This window comes from Leptopilina heterotoma, unplaced genomic scaffold, assembly GCF_015476425.1.
Source record: "Leptopilina heterotoma isolate Lh14 unplaced genomic scaffold, ASM1547642v1 Lhet_80, whole genome shotgun sequence".
NCBI classification, from domain to species: Eukaryota; Metazoa; Arthropoda; class Insecta; order Hymenoptera; family Figitidae; genus Leptopilina; species Leptopilina heterotoma.
The window spans coordinates 1,376,524-1,393,995 of NW_025111181.1; the positions used below are offsets into that span (position 1 = coordinate 1,376,524).

A 17,472-nucleotide genomic window follows, 5' to 3' on the forward strand; every position below is an offset into this window, starting at 1 on the left:
GATTGAAATTTTGACAAGAATTTTATTAAAATTTTTGAAAATAATTAAATTTTAAAGGAGAATTTTTTTCATTTATGAAGATAATAATTAGGATTTTGTCAAAATTTTTTTGTAAATTTTGAACATAATTGAAATTATTGTCAGAAATAGAAAAATTTGAAAGTTTTATATTAGAATTCGTGGTAATTTCGTAGTTTATGAGGCAAACAAAAAAAGACACAAATATTCAGAATTTTCCTATGAATTCTACAAAATTAAATTTTTCCCACCACTTTTAATAAAAATCCTTGACTTTTTCCTGTAAGAAGGAACAAAATTGGTTTTAATTTTATATTTTCCTAAAATAAAAAGAATTTCAATTTCTTTTTTTTTATAATAAAAAGAATTTCAATTTCATTTTTTAGAATAAAAAAAAATTCAATTTCTTTTTTCTATAATAAAAAGAATTTCTTTTTTCTTTTTTTTTTGATAAAATTAATAGGGAAAATTTTAATCATCACGGTAACATACATGGGAGGTAAATTTAAGTAAAGTTGAAGGGTATATTTAGGATGTACGGCAATAATCAGACTAACAAAGTGAAATAATTTATCCTCTGTTGGAAGTCAAAGTTGTAGCGACGTTGAAATTCCGGTGCTAATAACGTTAATTAAAACCCGCGCCTGAAACCTCAATTAATATCATCGTTCCGGTCCCGCTTCTTCCAACCCCTTTCTTCGTTCAAACTAAACTAGGAAGAGTTAAAGTGAAACCATCAGTGGTGTTGGTAGTTGTGCGGACAAATAAAACCCATTACCCACTCCCAATTCTTGAAGACGTCGCAGTTTTAGTCTCACACTACCGTTTGCCTGTTATATTGAGTGGAGAGAAGACGGGACTTTTCTCTCTTGAGAAAGAGAGCTCAGAAAGAGAGAAAAAGAGAAAGAGGAAAACAGGAACGAGGGCTAAACCATGACCTACCCCTTAATTCGAGGGAAATATTCTTTGAACGTCTTTCTTTACGTCTTAACTTTCCTATACCCTCTCACCGCACTCTTATCATCCTTATCCTCAATTTCATCCCCTCTGTGTGGAATTCTGTCAACAGAGGGGTCGACTTTCAAGTTTTATGAATGAACCCACCTTCTATTAAGCCACAAAACATTCTGAATCGTGGTTCTGTCGACACTCACACCGTGATTTCTCTCTTTTTTCCCCCTTTCTCTCTCTCTCTCTCTCTCTCTCATTCCCCTAAAAACCCAATAAATCGACAATTTATTAATTCTACTTCAATTTTTAAAATACTCCCAATATTTAACTCTGGCAAATAATACCTTTGTTTGTATTTTTTTTAAATTGACAAATAAATTTTGTACTTGTCCCCATGTCTACTTAGGGTGGACACAAGTACACAGGGTGAGAGCAGAGAAATATTTTTAAATAATAAACATTTTAGAATTTTAAAAGAAAAATTTAAAATACAAAAACTTTTTTAAATTGTATATTATAAAAAGTAGTTAACAGGTTAAATTTTAAGAAAAGAAATAAATAGGTAAATAATAGTAAATAGGTAAAGTTATAATGTACTCGCCTCTTCCACTTCTGCCGACGAACCTAAGATCGTTGAATTTAGCTACTTGATTTTTCATCAAGGCGGTGGAGTTTCGAAGTTCGGCGCAACAATTCTCGTCATTTCCAGCCCTAACTGTTACCAAGGTTCCGTCCCCAACTTCGCCAAGGGCTACGACCTTAAATGCCTGCGGAAGCGTTTTATTCGACCTCCAATGAACCGGTAAAACCGTGCACACCAAATGCGGTGATCCTTTAATCAAACAATGCATACAAGAATGTAGAATTAATCAAAAAGCGAATTTATTTTCAAATATGATACAATTTCTCTTTAGTAAACTTTTCTTTTTACTTTATTTATTTTATTTTTTTTTACAATTTTACTTTATCTATTTTATTTTATTTACAATTTTACTTTATTAATTCTATTTTATTTACAATTGTACTTTATTAATTCTATTTTATTTACAAATTGTACTTTATTAATTCTATTTTATTTACAATTTTACTTTATTTATTGTCTTTTATTTTTAATCCTGTACTTTATACTTTCTTGTCGTTTATAATAATCTACGTCAGAAAAAAATTTGAGTCATAGGCAATATTGCCTGGAAATATTTTAACAATATTAGCGAAATATTCTAATTAATAGTTTTTATAGGATAGTCTGCAAATATTAATTATCTTAAAATGTTTATTTCAGTAGTAAAAGTCAATAAAAGTCAGCCTGGACTCTGGATTTGCCTTTTTTGTCACTAGTAGTAAAAGTGAATATTATTCAGACCAAATTTTTGTCATGCAGTTTTCAGTAGTAAAAGTCGTCTTCTGTCAGGCATTTTAAATTTTCGTAACAGTAGTAAAAGTCAATAATAGTCAGACATTTTCGATTTACACAAAATCAGTAGTAAAAGTCAAGTATAGTCAGACTTTTTAAATATTCGTGTCAGTGATAAAAGTCAAGTATAGTCAAACTTTTTTAATATTCGTGTCAGTAGTAAAAGTCAAGTATAGTCAAACTTTTTAAGTATTTATGTCAATAGTAAAACTCAAGTATAGTAAAAATTCATAAATATTTCTGTCAGTAGTAAAAGTCAATAATAATCAGACTTGATTCCACATTTATATTTTAAATATTTATGAAAGTAGTAAGTGCCAACACTAGTCAGCCTGAGTAATTAATTTCCAGTTTTTCCATCAGTAGTACAAGTCAACTTCAAATTCAACTTTTGTTATCAGTGATAAAAGTCAATAGTAGTCAGACCTTATACCAGATTTACACTTTCAAAATCAGTAGTAAAAGTCAATATTTCTGTCTTCGAATTTTTTACTTAAAGTTTCGCAGCAATAGAAGTCTTCCAAAGTCAAAAGTTTTGATTTTTAATTTCAGTAGTAAAAGTCAACGACAGTCAAAATTTTTTACGTTTCAGTAGTAAAAGTCAACGACAGTCCGAATTTTTTATGTTTCAGTAGTGAAAGTCAACGTTTGTGAATCCGACTCCTTAATTTACAATTTTGTCATTAGTAGCAAAAATCATTTGTAGTCAGACATTTTAAATATTAATGTAAGTAGTAAATGATGACTAGTGATGACTAGTCAGCCTGAGTAGTTGATTTCCAATTTTTCCATCAGTAGTATAAGTCAACCTCAATTTAAATTAAACTTTTGTCATCAGTGATAAAAGTCTATAATAGTCAGACTTTATTCCAGATTTACACTTTTAAAATCAGTAGTAAAAATTTATTTCAAGTTTCGCAGCAGTCAGTCAGACGTTTTGATTTTTGATTTCAGTAGTAAAAGTCAACGTAAGTCAGACATGTGTCTCGATATATTTTATAAGCAGCATTAAAAGTCAACTACAGTCAGAATTTTTTACGTTTCAGTAGTAAAAGTCAACGCTTATTAATCCAACTCCTTCATTTTTAGTTTTGTTATTAGTAGAAAAATTCATATCCAGTCAGACTTTTGAATTATTTAATAAATAAATCATAAAATTTTCAGTTTTATATTAGTTCACATCGTCTAAAATTAGACATTTTATTTTTGTATACAAGTAGTAAAAGTCAATATTAGTCGGACTGGTTTCTGGATTCAGTAGTAAAAGTATTAAAAATAAGTAGTATAAGTCAATATCGTTCAGACAAAATTCTTTAATTTCAGTTTTACAGTAGTAAAAGTCAATAATAGTAAGACACGGTTCTCGATTTCCACCTTTAAAATCAGTATAGAGAATGTCAAGTATCTAAGTCGATCTTTGAAAATTTTTATTTCAGTATTTTTAAAGTAAATTTTTTTTTAATTAATTTGAATTTTCTTTAGTCAAATAAATTTTTTTTCAACTCACCGGTTCTCACCAATTCTCCAGAATGTTCACCGCCCCATAAACCAGCCGAATCACCCAATGTTCTTTCAGCCAAAATATCACTTGTCATTTTTGTATAGGCATCGGCCAATGGAGAAACCCCCGATTCTGGAGAAGCTGCCGCTCCAGGTGCCGATGCTCCAGTTAACTGCATTCTGCTTCCGGTTCCGGTTCCACTGCTATCCACAGTTCCACTTGAAGTTCCACTCGCGACACCAGTACCACTACCCGATTCTGAATTTGTCACTACTCTAGCGGTACCAACGCCACTTCCGGTTACCGTACTACCACCAACGCCGTTACAACGGCCGAATATATCCATAGGCAGTCAGAACACCGGGTGAAACATCCTTCCAACAGTGGGGAGGGGGGGGGACTCTTCACCCTTCAGAGGAGCAAGGAGACCCCCTTTATTTAGACCATGGGGTCCGACATCACTTTTTTTTATTTTTTTTCTTATTTTTCCTTTCTCCTCCTCTTCTTTTCAGTCTTTTTAAAAAATTAAATTTTTTTCCTTTCGTTCACGATTTTTCTTCTTTTTTGTTTTGTAAACAACTATTTTGATTTATTCTACTTCATTTTGAGTTATTTTACTTTATTTTGATTCATTTCACTTTATTTTACTTTAATTTACTTCGTTTTAGTTTAATTTACTTCGTTTTAGTTTAATTTACTTCATTTTACTTTAATTTACTTCGTTTTGCTTCATTTTACTTTATTTTACTTCATTTTACTTCATTTTACTTCATTTTAATTCATATTACTTTATTTTACTTTATTCAACTTTATTTTACTTTATTTAACTCTATTTCACTTTTTTTCCCTTTATTTCACTTTATTTTACTTTTTTTTGCTCTTTTTACCTAATTTTACTTTTTCCCCTTTTTTTTACTTTATTTTACTTTATTTAAACAAAAGAGACTTTTTATGTTCTTGGAAAAAGGCGACCCGTCGCTTCCTGGTGGAAGGCATATTTCAGGATTCTCGAGAGGTGACGTGACGATTGTCTCGGTCAGATCCAATTCCTCTTGGAGCTCTTTGGTGGGCGGATAACTTTGAGAGATACATTACTCTTAGCATACAACTATCGACTCGATAAATATTTTGATGATTCCTCATTAATGATTGCACTCATTCTTGCCAGCAGTAAACTCACTTTGTTTCCTTCGAATCTATAAACAAAAAAAAAAAAATTTTTTGTTAATACAATTTTTTTTAATTAATTTTAATTAAAATTTTATTGGAAATTAAATTGTATTTAAATTAAATTGTATTTTAAAAAAATTATATTTTAAAAAAATTATATCTACATGTACGGTAAATAATATTATGTAATTATGAAAATTTAGTAACTACAATTTATTACTAGAACTGTTTTTAGAACATAGATTGAGAAAATTGGAATTTATTTTCAGTAGTAAAGGTCGACATTAGTCAGACGAAATTTTAAATTTGGTTAATTGCAGAATAGTTAAAGTAGTTCTTCAAATTTTTACGACAGTATTAAAATAAAAGTCGAAAACAGTCAGACAGTGTTTATAATTTACATTTGTATCATCAGTAGTAAAATTCATTTATAGTCAGACTATAAATTTTTGTGTCAGTAGTTAATGTCGTCTATAATCAGACATTTTTATTTTTGTTGTCAGTAGTAAAAGTCAAAACTAGTCAGACAATCTTCAATTTATGCCTTTGTTTACGCTTTTATTGTCAGTAGTAGAAGTCAATATTTTTCAGACAAAATTCTTATTTTACGTTTTCACAGTAGTTAAAGTCGTCTATAATCAGACATTTTTATTTTTGTTGGCAGTAGTAAAAGTCAAAAATAGTCAGACTGTGTTTTAAAGTTATAATTTTGTCATCAGTAGTAAAATTCATGTATAGTCAGACTAAATTTTTAATTCAGTAGTAACAGTTAATATTAGTCAGACAATCTTAAATTTACGCATTTGTTATCAGTAGTAATAGTCGATAATAGTCGGACAGAATGAATTTGCTTTTTTGTTTTTTCTCTTTTTTCATCAGTAGTAAAAGTTTATATTATTCAGACCAATTCCTTGAAACACATTTTTTAAGTAGCAAAAGTCGTCTACAATCAGACATATTTATTTTTCGAGTCAGTAGTAAAAGTCGCCAACAGTCAGACAGTTTTATGGTTTATGCTTTTATTATCAGTAGTAGAAGTCAATATTATTCCGACCAAATTCTTATTTTGTAGTTTTTCAGTAGTTAAAGTCGTCTACAGTCAGACATTTTTATTTTTCGTGTGAGTAGTGAAAGTCAAAAATAGTCAGACATTATTCTTTTTTAGATTTTAGTCAAGTAGTGGAAGTCAATATTATTCAGCCAAAATTCAGCTTTCAGCTTTCGAAATATTTCTCTCAGTTCCCAAACGTCCATTTTTTTTTTACAAAATTTGTAATATTCAATATCCCGAAAAAATTTCAGTAATAAAAAACAAATAAAGTCAGACAAAACTTGAATTTTCTACTAAAACAGATTTTTAATAAAATGTACAGCAAAAAAAAAAAAAATAAAAATAAAAAAAATAAAAATAAAAAATCAACCCGAAAATTTGTTAATTACAGAGAATTGCAAAAGGTTTTTTTTCCGCCTTCAAAATTAATTTTCAAACAGAATTCTGTAGAATTTTCAAATGCCGGCCATTTTCGATAAATTCTTTGAAAGTTACTGGAAAATTCAAATGTGTTTCAATGAATTCCAGAGGTTGAAAATCAATAAAATGTCACAGAGAACAACTTAATTGTGTAATAATTATTGAACATGAAAATTGATATATGAATAAATTTTACCATCTACCTATTATACATATAGTTAATACAAAAACCGAATATACTATTATTATCATCATCATCATTATTATTATTATTATTATATAATTAATTCAATTTCACCCAAAATTCATTGTATCGCAAAAACCGCTATTCAAAATCGAATCTGGATGTTAACTAAAATGATACACTGGGAAAATTTTGTTACTAAATCAATCGTAAACTTGATTCGAAATTGAAAAATAAGTCAATTTTGTGGATAATTAATAAAAAGTATAAAAATATTTTTCTTACGTTTTATATTAATTTATTCAGTAGGTACGATAAATAATTTTTTTTTTTTGCTAAATTATATTTTTTCTCAAAAGTTACATAATTGGGAAAATAATATTTTATTCGTTATTTTACACATAGTGGAAAATGGAAATTCATAACTCAAATCAAAAAATCTGACGAGAGTCGTCAATAAAACGTACCACATGTTCTTGAATTCTGTATGCAGCAAACTCATTTTATTATTATCTAAACAAACTTTTACGATTTTAGTTCCAAAATGTTTAATTTTATTCTTTTTTTATAAATATAAACAAAAATGGTAAAAATACTTCTTTACTGAAGTAGCATGAATTAATTTTTTGTTTTTTTTTCTTTTACTATTCTGCAAATTTAAATTAGTATTTTTTTCGTTTCAATTACTGATATTGACTTTTTGCTTTTGGATTGGGGAATTTTACTAATTAATAGTAATTTCTACTAATTTGATAGTAAATTTGTTAGCAAATTTTACTAATAAATAGTAATTTCTACTAATTTGTAAGTAAATCTGTTAAAAAATTTTTCTAATAAATAGAAACTAGCAACAATTTGCGTTCTAAAGCGCGCGGCTAACTTCTTGCTGCCTTTTTAAAATAAAATTATCAATTTTAAAAAAAATAGAATTTAAAAATTTCTAATTTAAATTTTTGTAGAAAAAATTTAAAAAAATTTAATTTTGAAGAAATTACAAATAATTGCAGAAATTCAATTATTTTCAAAAAAAAAAATAATAATAATAAAACTCTTCTTACAAAATTCAACTATGTTCAAAATTTGAAAAAAATTCTCGTTAAAATCCCAATTATCTTTATAAATTACAAGTTTCTTTCCAATGTCAAAAAAATTGTTGTCCAAATTTCAAAACTATTTCAAAAATTTTTCCAATTTCAATTATTTTCAATATTTACTATTGATAAATTTGATAAAATTTCCCAAAAAGAATTCAATTATTTTTAAAAAATTTTAATAAAATTGTATGCAAACGTTTAATTATTTTCATAAATAACAAAAATTTCACAGGAATTCAATTATTTTTATAAAAAATAATTTAAAATTCTAGAAAATAATTATTTGAATTAAAATAATAAAAATAATTTTGATGAAGTTACAGTAACAATATTCTTATAATGTAAAATAATGATTTTATCTCTCGGTCATCTTTAATTATTAGAAAACATGAAGAAATCGATCACTCCGAGTCTTCGACTCGGAGCAATCGGTATCTTCATGTTTTATAACAATTCCTTTATAAGGTGTTTAATTTAAAAAAGGTTGGAATTTGAAATTTTTTGTGAATCTTAATTTTCATGGAAAATCCTGTTCCAAAAATAAGATTAAAAATAGAAAATGTACAAATATTTTTCTTTTTTTTCTAAAACAAAATAATAATTTAAAAAAAAAAATTGTGATTCATAAACAAAAATAAAGGAAAATGTCTACTTATTTCTTAGTAAATTTGTTAGTAAATTTTACTAATAAATAGTAATTTTTACTTAATTTGTTTCTAAATTTGTAAGTAAATTTTACTAATAAATTGTATTTTTTACTACTTTGTAAGTAAATTTGTTAATAAATTTTACTAATAAATAGGAATTTCTACTAATTTGTTAGTAAATGTTACAAATAAACAGTATTTTCTACTATTTTGTTAGTAAATTTTACTAATAATTAGTATTTTCTACTAATTTTAATAAATTTCAATAAATAAATTGTAATAAATTTAATAATTTTAAAATAATTTTTAATAAATAGTAAATTTTACTAACAAAAAGTAATTTCTACTATTTTTGTTAGTAAATTTGTTAGTACATTTTACAAATATAAACAGTATGTTCTACTATTTTGTTAAGAAATTTTACTAATAAATAGTATTTTCTGCTAATTTTAATAAATAAATTGTAATAAATTTAATAATTTTAAAATTAATTTTATTAAATAGTAAATTTTACTAACAAATAGTAATTTCTACAATTTTTGTTAGTAAATTTCACAAACATAAACAGTATGTTCTACTATTTTCTTAGTAAATTTTACTAATAAATAGTAACTTTTACTAATTTTGTTAGTAAAATTTACTTATTCAAGAACAAAATGTCAGTCACAAATGCAAATTTGCAAATATTTTTACTAATTTAAATTTAGAGACTAGTTTCTAATTTTCCTTTGGGTGGAAATTTCTTTTCTTTACTATTAGTTTTAAATCGTAATATAAATTTTCCCGTTTTCCCAAATAGCGTGAAATAAATTTCTTTTCTATTCTATTGGTTTCAATTGCAAAAATTGTATAAATTATAAAAAATGAATTTGAAAATTTTTCTTGTTTTCACGAATAATATGAAATTTTTTTTTCTTTTCTCTATTATTTTCAATTTAGTATTTCTTCCTTTTTTCTGTTATTTAAATTTCTTCTTTTTTTCAAATAGAAAGAAAGAATTTTCCATTTTTCCGAAAGAATATTTTCTAGAAACTAAAAAATTTGTTAAAAATTTTGTAAAACTGACGAGCGGTCAAGTGTGTCAATTCCCCTGAAACTAAATAAACCGAGACCATCTTAAAAACATTTTCTACATGGCGAACGACCTTAATAGACGTCACCCTTCATTTCGACGACCTTTTTCATCCCTAATCCATTTAACGAAGGCTTTTGTGAAACCTTTATCTCGCGATTGCCAAAAACCCCTTTAACAAAACCCCTGTGTCTCTCCTTTACTTGTGATCCACAGACACGACGTCGCCGACGCTTGCGGTATTTCAAGTCCCGCGAATATTGCAATCCCCCTCTCTCTCTCTTTCTCTTTCTCTCTCACTCTTCTTTTATGTTTTGCTGCGAACACTTTTCACTCGACATTTTACTCTTTCTCTTTTTTCCCCTCTTTTCACCCTCTCTTTCTCTCTCTCTCTCTCACTCACTCTTTTTCTCCCTCGCTCTTTCTGGCTTTCAGTGACGTCACCGTTCATTCAGTAATCTTTGCGCACGTCACCCGCGTGACACGTCGGATCCCGACACAGAAAGAGAGAGAAAATTCTCGTTCGGTGGGAGGAAAAAATAGGGGAAAAACAGGGGAAAAAGGATCACAGGTTTGTAGACACAAACCCCTTTCACTTTGCCTCCTCTACGCACGTCCGTGTGTCAAACTGCACGTGGTTCGACCTCGTACACGTTGTCCCATTAAATTCTTTTTTTCACTCTTTTCCCGCCGACGGATTCATTCACAAAATTTATTTCATCTTTTTTTATTTTCTGTTTTAGAGGTGGAAAAAAATTCTGTTCTTATCCATTCAATTATTGGGAGGAAAATGTTTCGGAAAATTATTCCTGAAATTTGTATTCAGTTCCTTATTTCCAAATTGGAATATTTTTTTAGTTTTGAAAAAATTTTCCACTACGTTTTGTTCAATTATCAATTGAACGAAAAGTATTTGATAATTTTTACAAGAAGGAAAAAATTTAAAAATAAAAATTACATAGGTAAAAATTGTAAATTTTCTTCTCCGAAAATAAGAGAAATAACATGTCACGAATCTGTAGGAATTTGGCCTTAATTTTCTAATTTGAAAATAATTTTATAAAGTGTAATATAATTTTATATTTTTTAACTAAGGAAATTTATCGTATCGAATTCTCTTTTTTAGAAATTCGGTAAAAGTTCGATTTTAAAATTTTTTTTCGAAACTGAATTTTTATTAGGTTCTTTTTCAAATTCGCGGGAAAATTAGTTTTGAATTCTCGTGAGAAGAAGAGAAATTCCATTAGTTTCTGGGCGGACATCTTAAAAAGGTGATCCTTCAGGGAGGATGATTTTCCACACGCAGTGACTAAGTTCGCGCTTAACTTCGCATTCAAATCTCTTTCGTTCTTCTTTCTTATTTCAATCTTACAGCACAAGAGGTAACAACAAATTTTCCTTCAATTAACACCAAAAAAATTGGTTAAACGTTAGGAAAATTTTACCTTATTTTCGGATTGATTTACAGAAAGTAGAAAAAAAATATCAACAATTTTTTATTTCACTTCCAAGTGATAGAAATAATTAAATTTTGAATCTTAATTTCCAATAGATAAACAATTTTTTCATCTAACTTTTCATTCGATTAGATAAAAATTTGTCCACGTAATCATAAATTTCTGATTAGATAAAATTTTTCGAATACTTTCTGATTGAATTGGACAAAAATCGTACAATTCATTTTTCGCCAATTCTTTCTAGCTTTTCATTTGTTTTACTAATTTTTCCAGTCTTTATAATTTATAAATCGCATCTCCCGTTAATAATTAAATAAAAAATAGACTTTTTGACCAATTTTTCGTAGCTTTTTATTTTACTTTACTAATTTTTTGCTTATACTACTTTTTTCGTGTTGAAATCATAAAATTTATGAATTTTTACGACATTTCCTGCACAGATTCAGGAAAATGAGAGAATCTGAAAAATTCTAACAAATCCCTATAGATAAATAATTGAAAATCACCTGAAAAAAAATTCACTCCTGTCGATCACCAAAATGGATTTATGGCAAAAAGTTTCCAAACCACAGTTTTCGAAGTAGGGCCTTTGAAATTATTTTCTTTCTAGTTTATTTCACACTTTTGCTTCCTCTGAAAGAATTCCCGGTTATTTTCAACAATAAGACAAAGGCGACACACAAATTCTAATTCCAAAGCACCACCACAATTTTCGTATTGCAATTAAAAAACACATTGGTAATTTTACAGTCTTGTTCCTGCATTTTTTTAGTAGCTTTTTTAAATTGTATTTTTTTCTATCGTATTTTTGGTAATTGTTTCGATTTGAATTCTTTTGGTAATTGAATTGTTTTGTATTGTATTCTTATTGTAATTAAATTGTTTTGTATTTTATTCTTTTGGTAACAAAATTATTCTCTATTGTATTCTTTTGGTAACTGAATTATTTTCTATTGTTTTCATTTGGTAACTGAATTATTTTCTATTGTATTCTTTTGGTAACTGAATTGTTTTGTATTGTATTCTTTTGGTATTAGTATTCTTTTTGTATTGTATTTTTTTCAATTGTATTTTTTACCTAATGTATTTTTCCGTTAATCGTATTTATTTCGCTGATTGTATTTCCTTCGTCAATTATATTCTCCTCTTCTTGTTTCTCGATAAATTTTCCCGTAAAATTTGTGTATTTAACAGGTTTAATTGAATTTTTATGAATGGAAATTTTTATTTTTAAACTGAAAAGTCCGAGGGAAATAAAAATTTGATTCGTCGTTGGTTCAAAAAAGAAGAAAGAAAGAAAGAATTGTTTCCTAAATAAGGAAATAATAAACTTGACGTGAGATGATAATAATCGAAGCACAAGATGGACCACTAAGTATAATTTGGACGGTACGTGTGAGGCAACAGCCGTTGACGCACTGGTCCATGTCTACACACGCAGCATCCCTTTCCCCCTTTCCTTTCCTCTCTTTCACCCTCCTCCCCCGCCTCTTCTCACACCCCTCCACCGCAAAAACCCCTCTTCTCTCTACATCTCTGCTCTATTTCCCTCTCCGTCACTTTCCACCCCCTTCGTTCCTCTCTCCTTCTGATAGGACCATCTCTCTTTCTCTCTCTCTCTCCCTCTTTCAACTTTGCCGCACTCACTCGCCTCTTTATCGCTTTATATCGTGTCAGATTTTCCCTCTCACTTTAATGTGTCCCCTTCATTCTCTTGTTCTGATTCTATTTTATCCTTGTTTCTCGTTTCTTCTTTTCAGTTCCAATTCACCCTTTTTCCACCCTCCCCCCCTCTCTCTCACTCTTTTCTCCTCCTCATTCTACTCCAATCACAATATACGTCCCCGTTATTGTGGTCCGTCGCGTGCTTTTTGATTCAGCTGTTATTGAATCGATATTGGGAATAAATGATCTTTTCGGAAAAAAATATTCTCCATCTTTCGAAATAATATTTTTTTACCTTTTTAATTAAAGTGAAACCAAAAATACAGTAAAAAATAATTTTAATTTGGTAAAAAAAGAATTTTTTCTATTAATAATAATAAAATTTTACTGAAAATAATAGAGGAAAATAACAAATTTTTATTAAAAATGAGTAAAGTAAAATTATTCGATTTTTGATTATTATTCGAAAACCGAATTTGCCAAAAAAGAAAACTTTGATCGAATTGACAAAAGTTCTTTTTTCTAAAGATTTCCTTTGTTCAATGTAAATTTAATACATTTAATAAATTTGATATATTAAAAAATAAATAAATAAAGACAAAAAAAAATTCTTTCCAAGTTTCATTTCGTGATTTTTGAGTAAATTTCGAATGATTCTTGATGCATTTGTCTATTGGCAAATTTCTACATCCGGTTGAATATCGCTAGGTTATAGATTTGCAGCAGCCTGGTTTGATTCTGATGTTTGCACATCCGTACAAACAGTGTCTGCCTCTGTGAGAGTATACACGCTCAAACTGTGTTTGATTTTCAAAAGTGAAGCTGATACTCCTATCATTGCTCCAATATATCAATTCCTCTCCCTCTCTCTCTCAAAAAAAAAAAAAGAAAAAATGCCCTTTTGATATTCAAGTTCAATTTTATCAAATAATTGTCCGATGGAAGAAAAAAAGATTTTTATGACTTCTTTTTTCGTGGGAACATTTACAATTTGATAGCTTTATATTTATTTTGGCCTAAACTATTAAACGATAATTTCTATTTTTACTTTTAGTTTGATAAATTATTGTCACTTTTACTTTTATAGAAAGCGAAAATATAAAAATATGTTAAATTGAAAGTATAAATAATAATGTATTGAAGTGAAAATAAAACTGAAAATAAAAATCCAAGAATGTAAAAATGAAGGGGAAAATGAAAATTATTAATTGATAGTGAAAATGAAAATGAAAAAAAATCTTTTAAAGTGAAAGTAAAAATTGAAGTATAGAAAAGTGAAAATAAAAGTGAAAAAATATATCAAAGTGAAAGAGAAAATGAAAGTGAAAATAAAAGTGAAAATAAAATATTTTTCGAAGTGAAAGTGAAAGTGAAATATTTTTCAAGGTGAAAGTGAAATTACCTAATTGATCTCCTGGTCGAAATTAATTCTCCCTTTTTATAGTACAAAAATATCCCCAATATCTATTAAATTAAACATTTTTACAATTAGAATTTTATTCTGAAATTTTTTTTTGTGGTGATAAAGAGACAAAGTTTTTTTTTGATAAAAAGGCGTTTTTATTGCGGTGATAAAGAATAAAAAATTTTTTTGTGATGATAAAGAAAAAAGTTTTTTTTTGTGCGATGATAAAGAGTCAAATTTTTTTTGGTGATAAATAGACTAATTTTTTAGTGATAAAGAGACGGTTTTTGTTGTTGTGATATACAGACAAAGTTTGTTTCTTTTTAAAAAAAAACAAAATTTTTTTGTAGTGATAGAAAGACAAATTTTTTTCACTGTCAAAAACACTTTTTTTTGTAGTGATAAAATGCCAAACTTTTTATCGTGGTGATAAAGAGACAAAATTTCTTTTTGTGATGATAGAAAAATTTTTTTTTAGTGTTAAACAGTTAACTTTTTTTTTAGTGATAAAAAAACAAATTATTTTTTTCGTAATAGAGACAATCTATTTTTCACCACTGATAAAGAGACAAAAAAAAAATTGTTTTTCTAGTGATGAAGAGATTTTTTTTTTTTTTTTTTTGGGTGAATTTGATAAGTAGTCAGGGAAAAATGGTCACGTATATATATATAGATAAACGAGTGTTGGAAATATTTGGCAAATCTCGTAACGGACAATTTGAACGGGCGTAGAGTGGACTGTGACACAAACATAGTATCTATAGTGCGATGTGAATTCTCTCGCGTTTGGACGGCCATCGTCGTATTGACAAACGACCTAAAGCTCGTGTGCACGGTTGCATTCGACGAGATTCGAATTATCTCTACTGGAGCTTGTCAATGCAAATGCCGTACCTTCATTCAATTACCACTCGTCACGCTCCGATTAACGCTCAAGCCCAACTACTTGTCCTAATATCAATTAAGTATATCGCTTTCTTATCCTTTCAATTGTCATTCCACTGGGATATTTTATAGACCAATAATATTCAAAAAGTGTTTTTTTTCTCTATTCTATTCTTTCTGTATTTTTTTTCTTTGTATTCTATTCTGTTCCTATTCCTTCTCTACTTTTTTTTCTTTCTATTCTATTCTTCTTCTATTCCCTCTCTACTTGTTTCCTTTCTATTCCTTGCCTATTTTTTCCCTTTCTACACTATTCGTTTTCTATTCTTTCTCTATTTTTTCCCTTTCTATTCCTTCTCTACTTTTTCCTATCTATTTTATTCTTTTTCTATTCCTTTCCTATTTTCCCTTTCTATATTCTATTCTTTCTCTATTTTTTCCCATTTTATTCTATTCTCTTTCTATTCCTTCTCTACCTTTTCTTTTCTATTCTATTTCTATTCCTTCTTTACTTTTTTCCTTCCTATTTTATTCTTTTTCTATTCCTTTCCTATTTTTCCTTTTTATATTCTATTCTTTCACTATTTTTTTCCTTCCTACTTTATTCTTTTTCTATTTCTTCTCTATTTTTTATTTCTCCTCTTTTTATTTTTCTGCTTAGGTCGCAGTTTCTGTAGTGTTAACAAACAAAAATCAACCAAAGGGACAATTTTTTTTCGTAGAATTTTGTATTGCCCTTTTTATTAGGGCAATAATTTTAAAGTAGAATCATTTTTAGGAATTAGGTAAAATACCATTTACGTATAAAAATAAAAATACTCACCTCGAGTATATAAAAAAGCAGAAAAATTATCGCAATTTGTTTTCTAAATCACTTTTTTTTCGTCGAGATCAACAGTTGATGACACATTTCACTTTATTTTCACTGAAAAGAACCACGTGACAAACACTTTCTTTTTTTCTGGGTGGGAGAAAGAGAGAGAGGGGGGGGGGTAAATATATTCACAAGTTTATCACACTATATATACATGTGATATTTGGAGAAACTGCTGATTTTATAATTGATGGATATTTGTTTACGAATTTGGCAAAAGCGGAAAGAGAGAGATGATGAACGAAAATAGAAAAAAAAAAGAAAACAAGGGAAGATTCGTTTTGGTTGTGGACACGCTCGATTGAACAACAATACGGGAGAACCAACAGCGGGACTGGCAGTAGAAGCAGAGGCAACAACAGGAGCAGCAACCATGGCATATAGGAATAGTACACCTCTCTCTTTGCGTCATCCTCCTCTCTTCTTTATCGTTTCTCTCTCCCTCTTTCTCTCTTTCTGCCCTCTTCCCCTATGTTTCTCTCTCTTTCTCTCTTCCTCTCTACCTCTCTCTGTTTTTCTCTTTCTCCCTTTTCCTCTCTCTCTCTCTCCTTCTCTCTTTTCCTCTCTGTCATTCTCTCTCCTTCTTCCTCTAAACGAGAGAGAGATAAAGACCTCCTCTAAACGAGAAAGAGGAAGAAGCCTTTCTCTCTCTCTCTCTTTCTCTCTTTCTCCCTCTAAACGAGATAAAAAGAGAGAGAGAGGGAGAGAGAGAGAGAGTTTACAACTTTCGTGCAATTTCTGTCTTACTCTGGCGCACGCCAACCACTACCACCTAAAATTTGCAACTAGACCTTTCTATCCCTCCCTGAAATCGTGGAGCGCCCCTCCCGCTTGGAAAACCACCCTCCTCAACAAAAACGGCGGACGTCCCTCTCTCTCACTCTATCTGTCTCTCCCCACAGAATTGAAAGAGGTGGGGCAAAACACGAACATGTGTAACATGCAGCCTTGATTACTCGCGGGCTTGTAAAAATTATTATTACGGCTACAAAAACGGAAAAACGTTTCACTGCTACTCTCATTTTTCTGCAACACTGACAACAGTCAGATTGGAAGGAGAGAGAGAGAGAGAGGAGAAAAAAATACACTTGAATCAAAGAAACATTACTCATTTTACCTTTAAAACAAACAACACACTTTTTCACATTAGGGATAATTACATATATTATTATTAAGGGAAATATTTTCCTGATAAAAATTGCGTCATTGTGAGGGATTTTTTTCTTCTCTGTAATTAATTAATTTCGCTGTAATTGTAAATAAGAAAATTGGAAATATAATATTTGTAGATTATTCCTGCAAATCATTTCTAAAAATTATATTTTTAAAAACTTCCTTTTTTAAATAAATTATTAAATTGTTACCAAAAATTATAGAATTGGTACAAAAAAAATATGGAATACCAAAAAATACCAAACTATACTCGAAAAATATCAAATTTATACCAAAAGGTAGCAAATTAATTAATACAGACAAAATCAAATTAATATTTAAAAGTACAGACGCAGTTATCAAATTCGTTACCAAAATGTACCAAACTGATACCAAAATTTATTGAGTTTCTAACTAAAAATAACCAATTGTGATTAAAAAATATCAAACTGGTACTAAAGAGTATTAAATCTATGTAAAAAAAGTATTATCAAAAAATCTTAAATTGCTAA

The 17,472-nt window shown here is 28.5% G+C and overlaps 1 protein-coding gene across 5 annotated transcripts in view; it reads right to left on the reverse strand.

Annotated features, from left to right (window-relative positions):
• The window catches only part of LOC122511089 (runt-related transcription factor 3-like), a 33,013-nt gene extending 28,569 nt beyond the window's left edge, over window positions 1-4,444 (reverse strand). For all 5 annotated transcript variants that reach the window (XM_043626139.1, XM_043626136.1, XM_043626138.1 and 2 more), the window contains exons 1-2: window positions 3,891-4,444; window positions 1,571-1,801 (exon numbers count right to left, since the gene is read on the reverse strand). In XM_043626139.1, the coding sequence (XP_043482074.1) occupies window positions 1,571-1,801; window positions 3,891-4,230 (571 nt within the window). In that variant the 5' untranslated portion in view covers window positions 4,231-4,444. The remainder of the gene's footprint in view (window positions 1-1,570; window positions 1,802-3,890) is intronic.
• Between the last annotated feature and the right edge of the window lie 13,028 nt (window positions 4,445-17,472).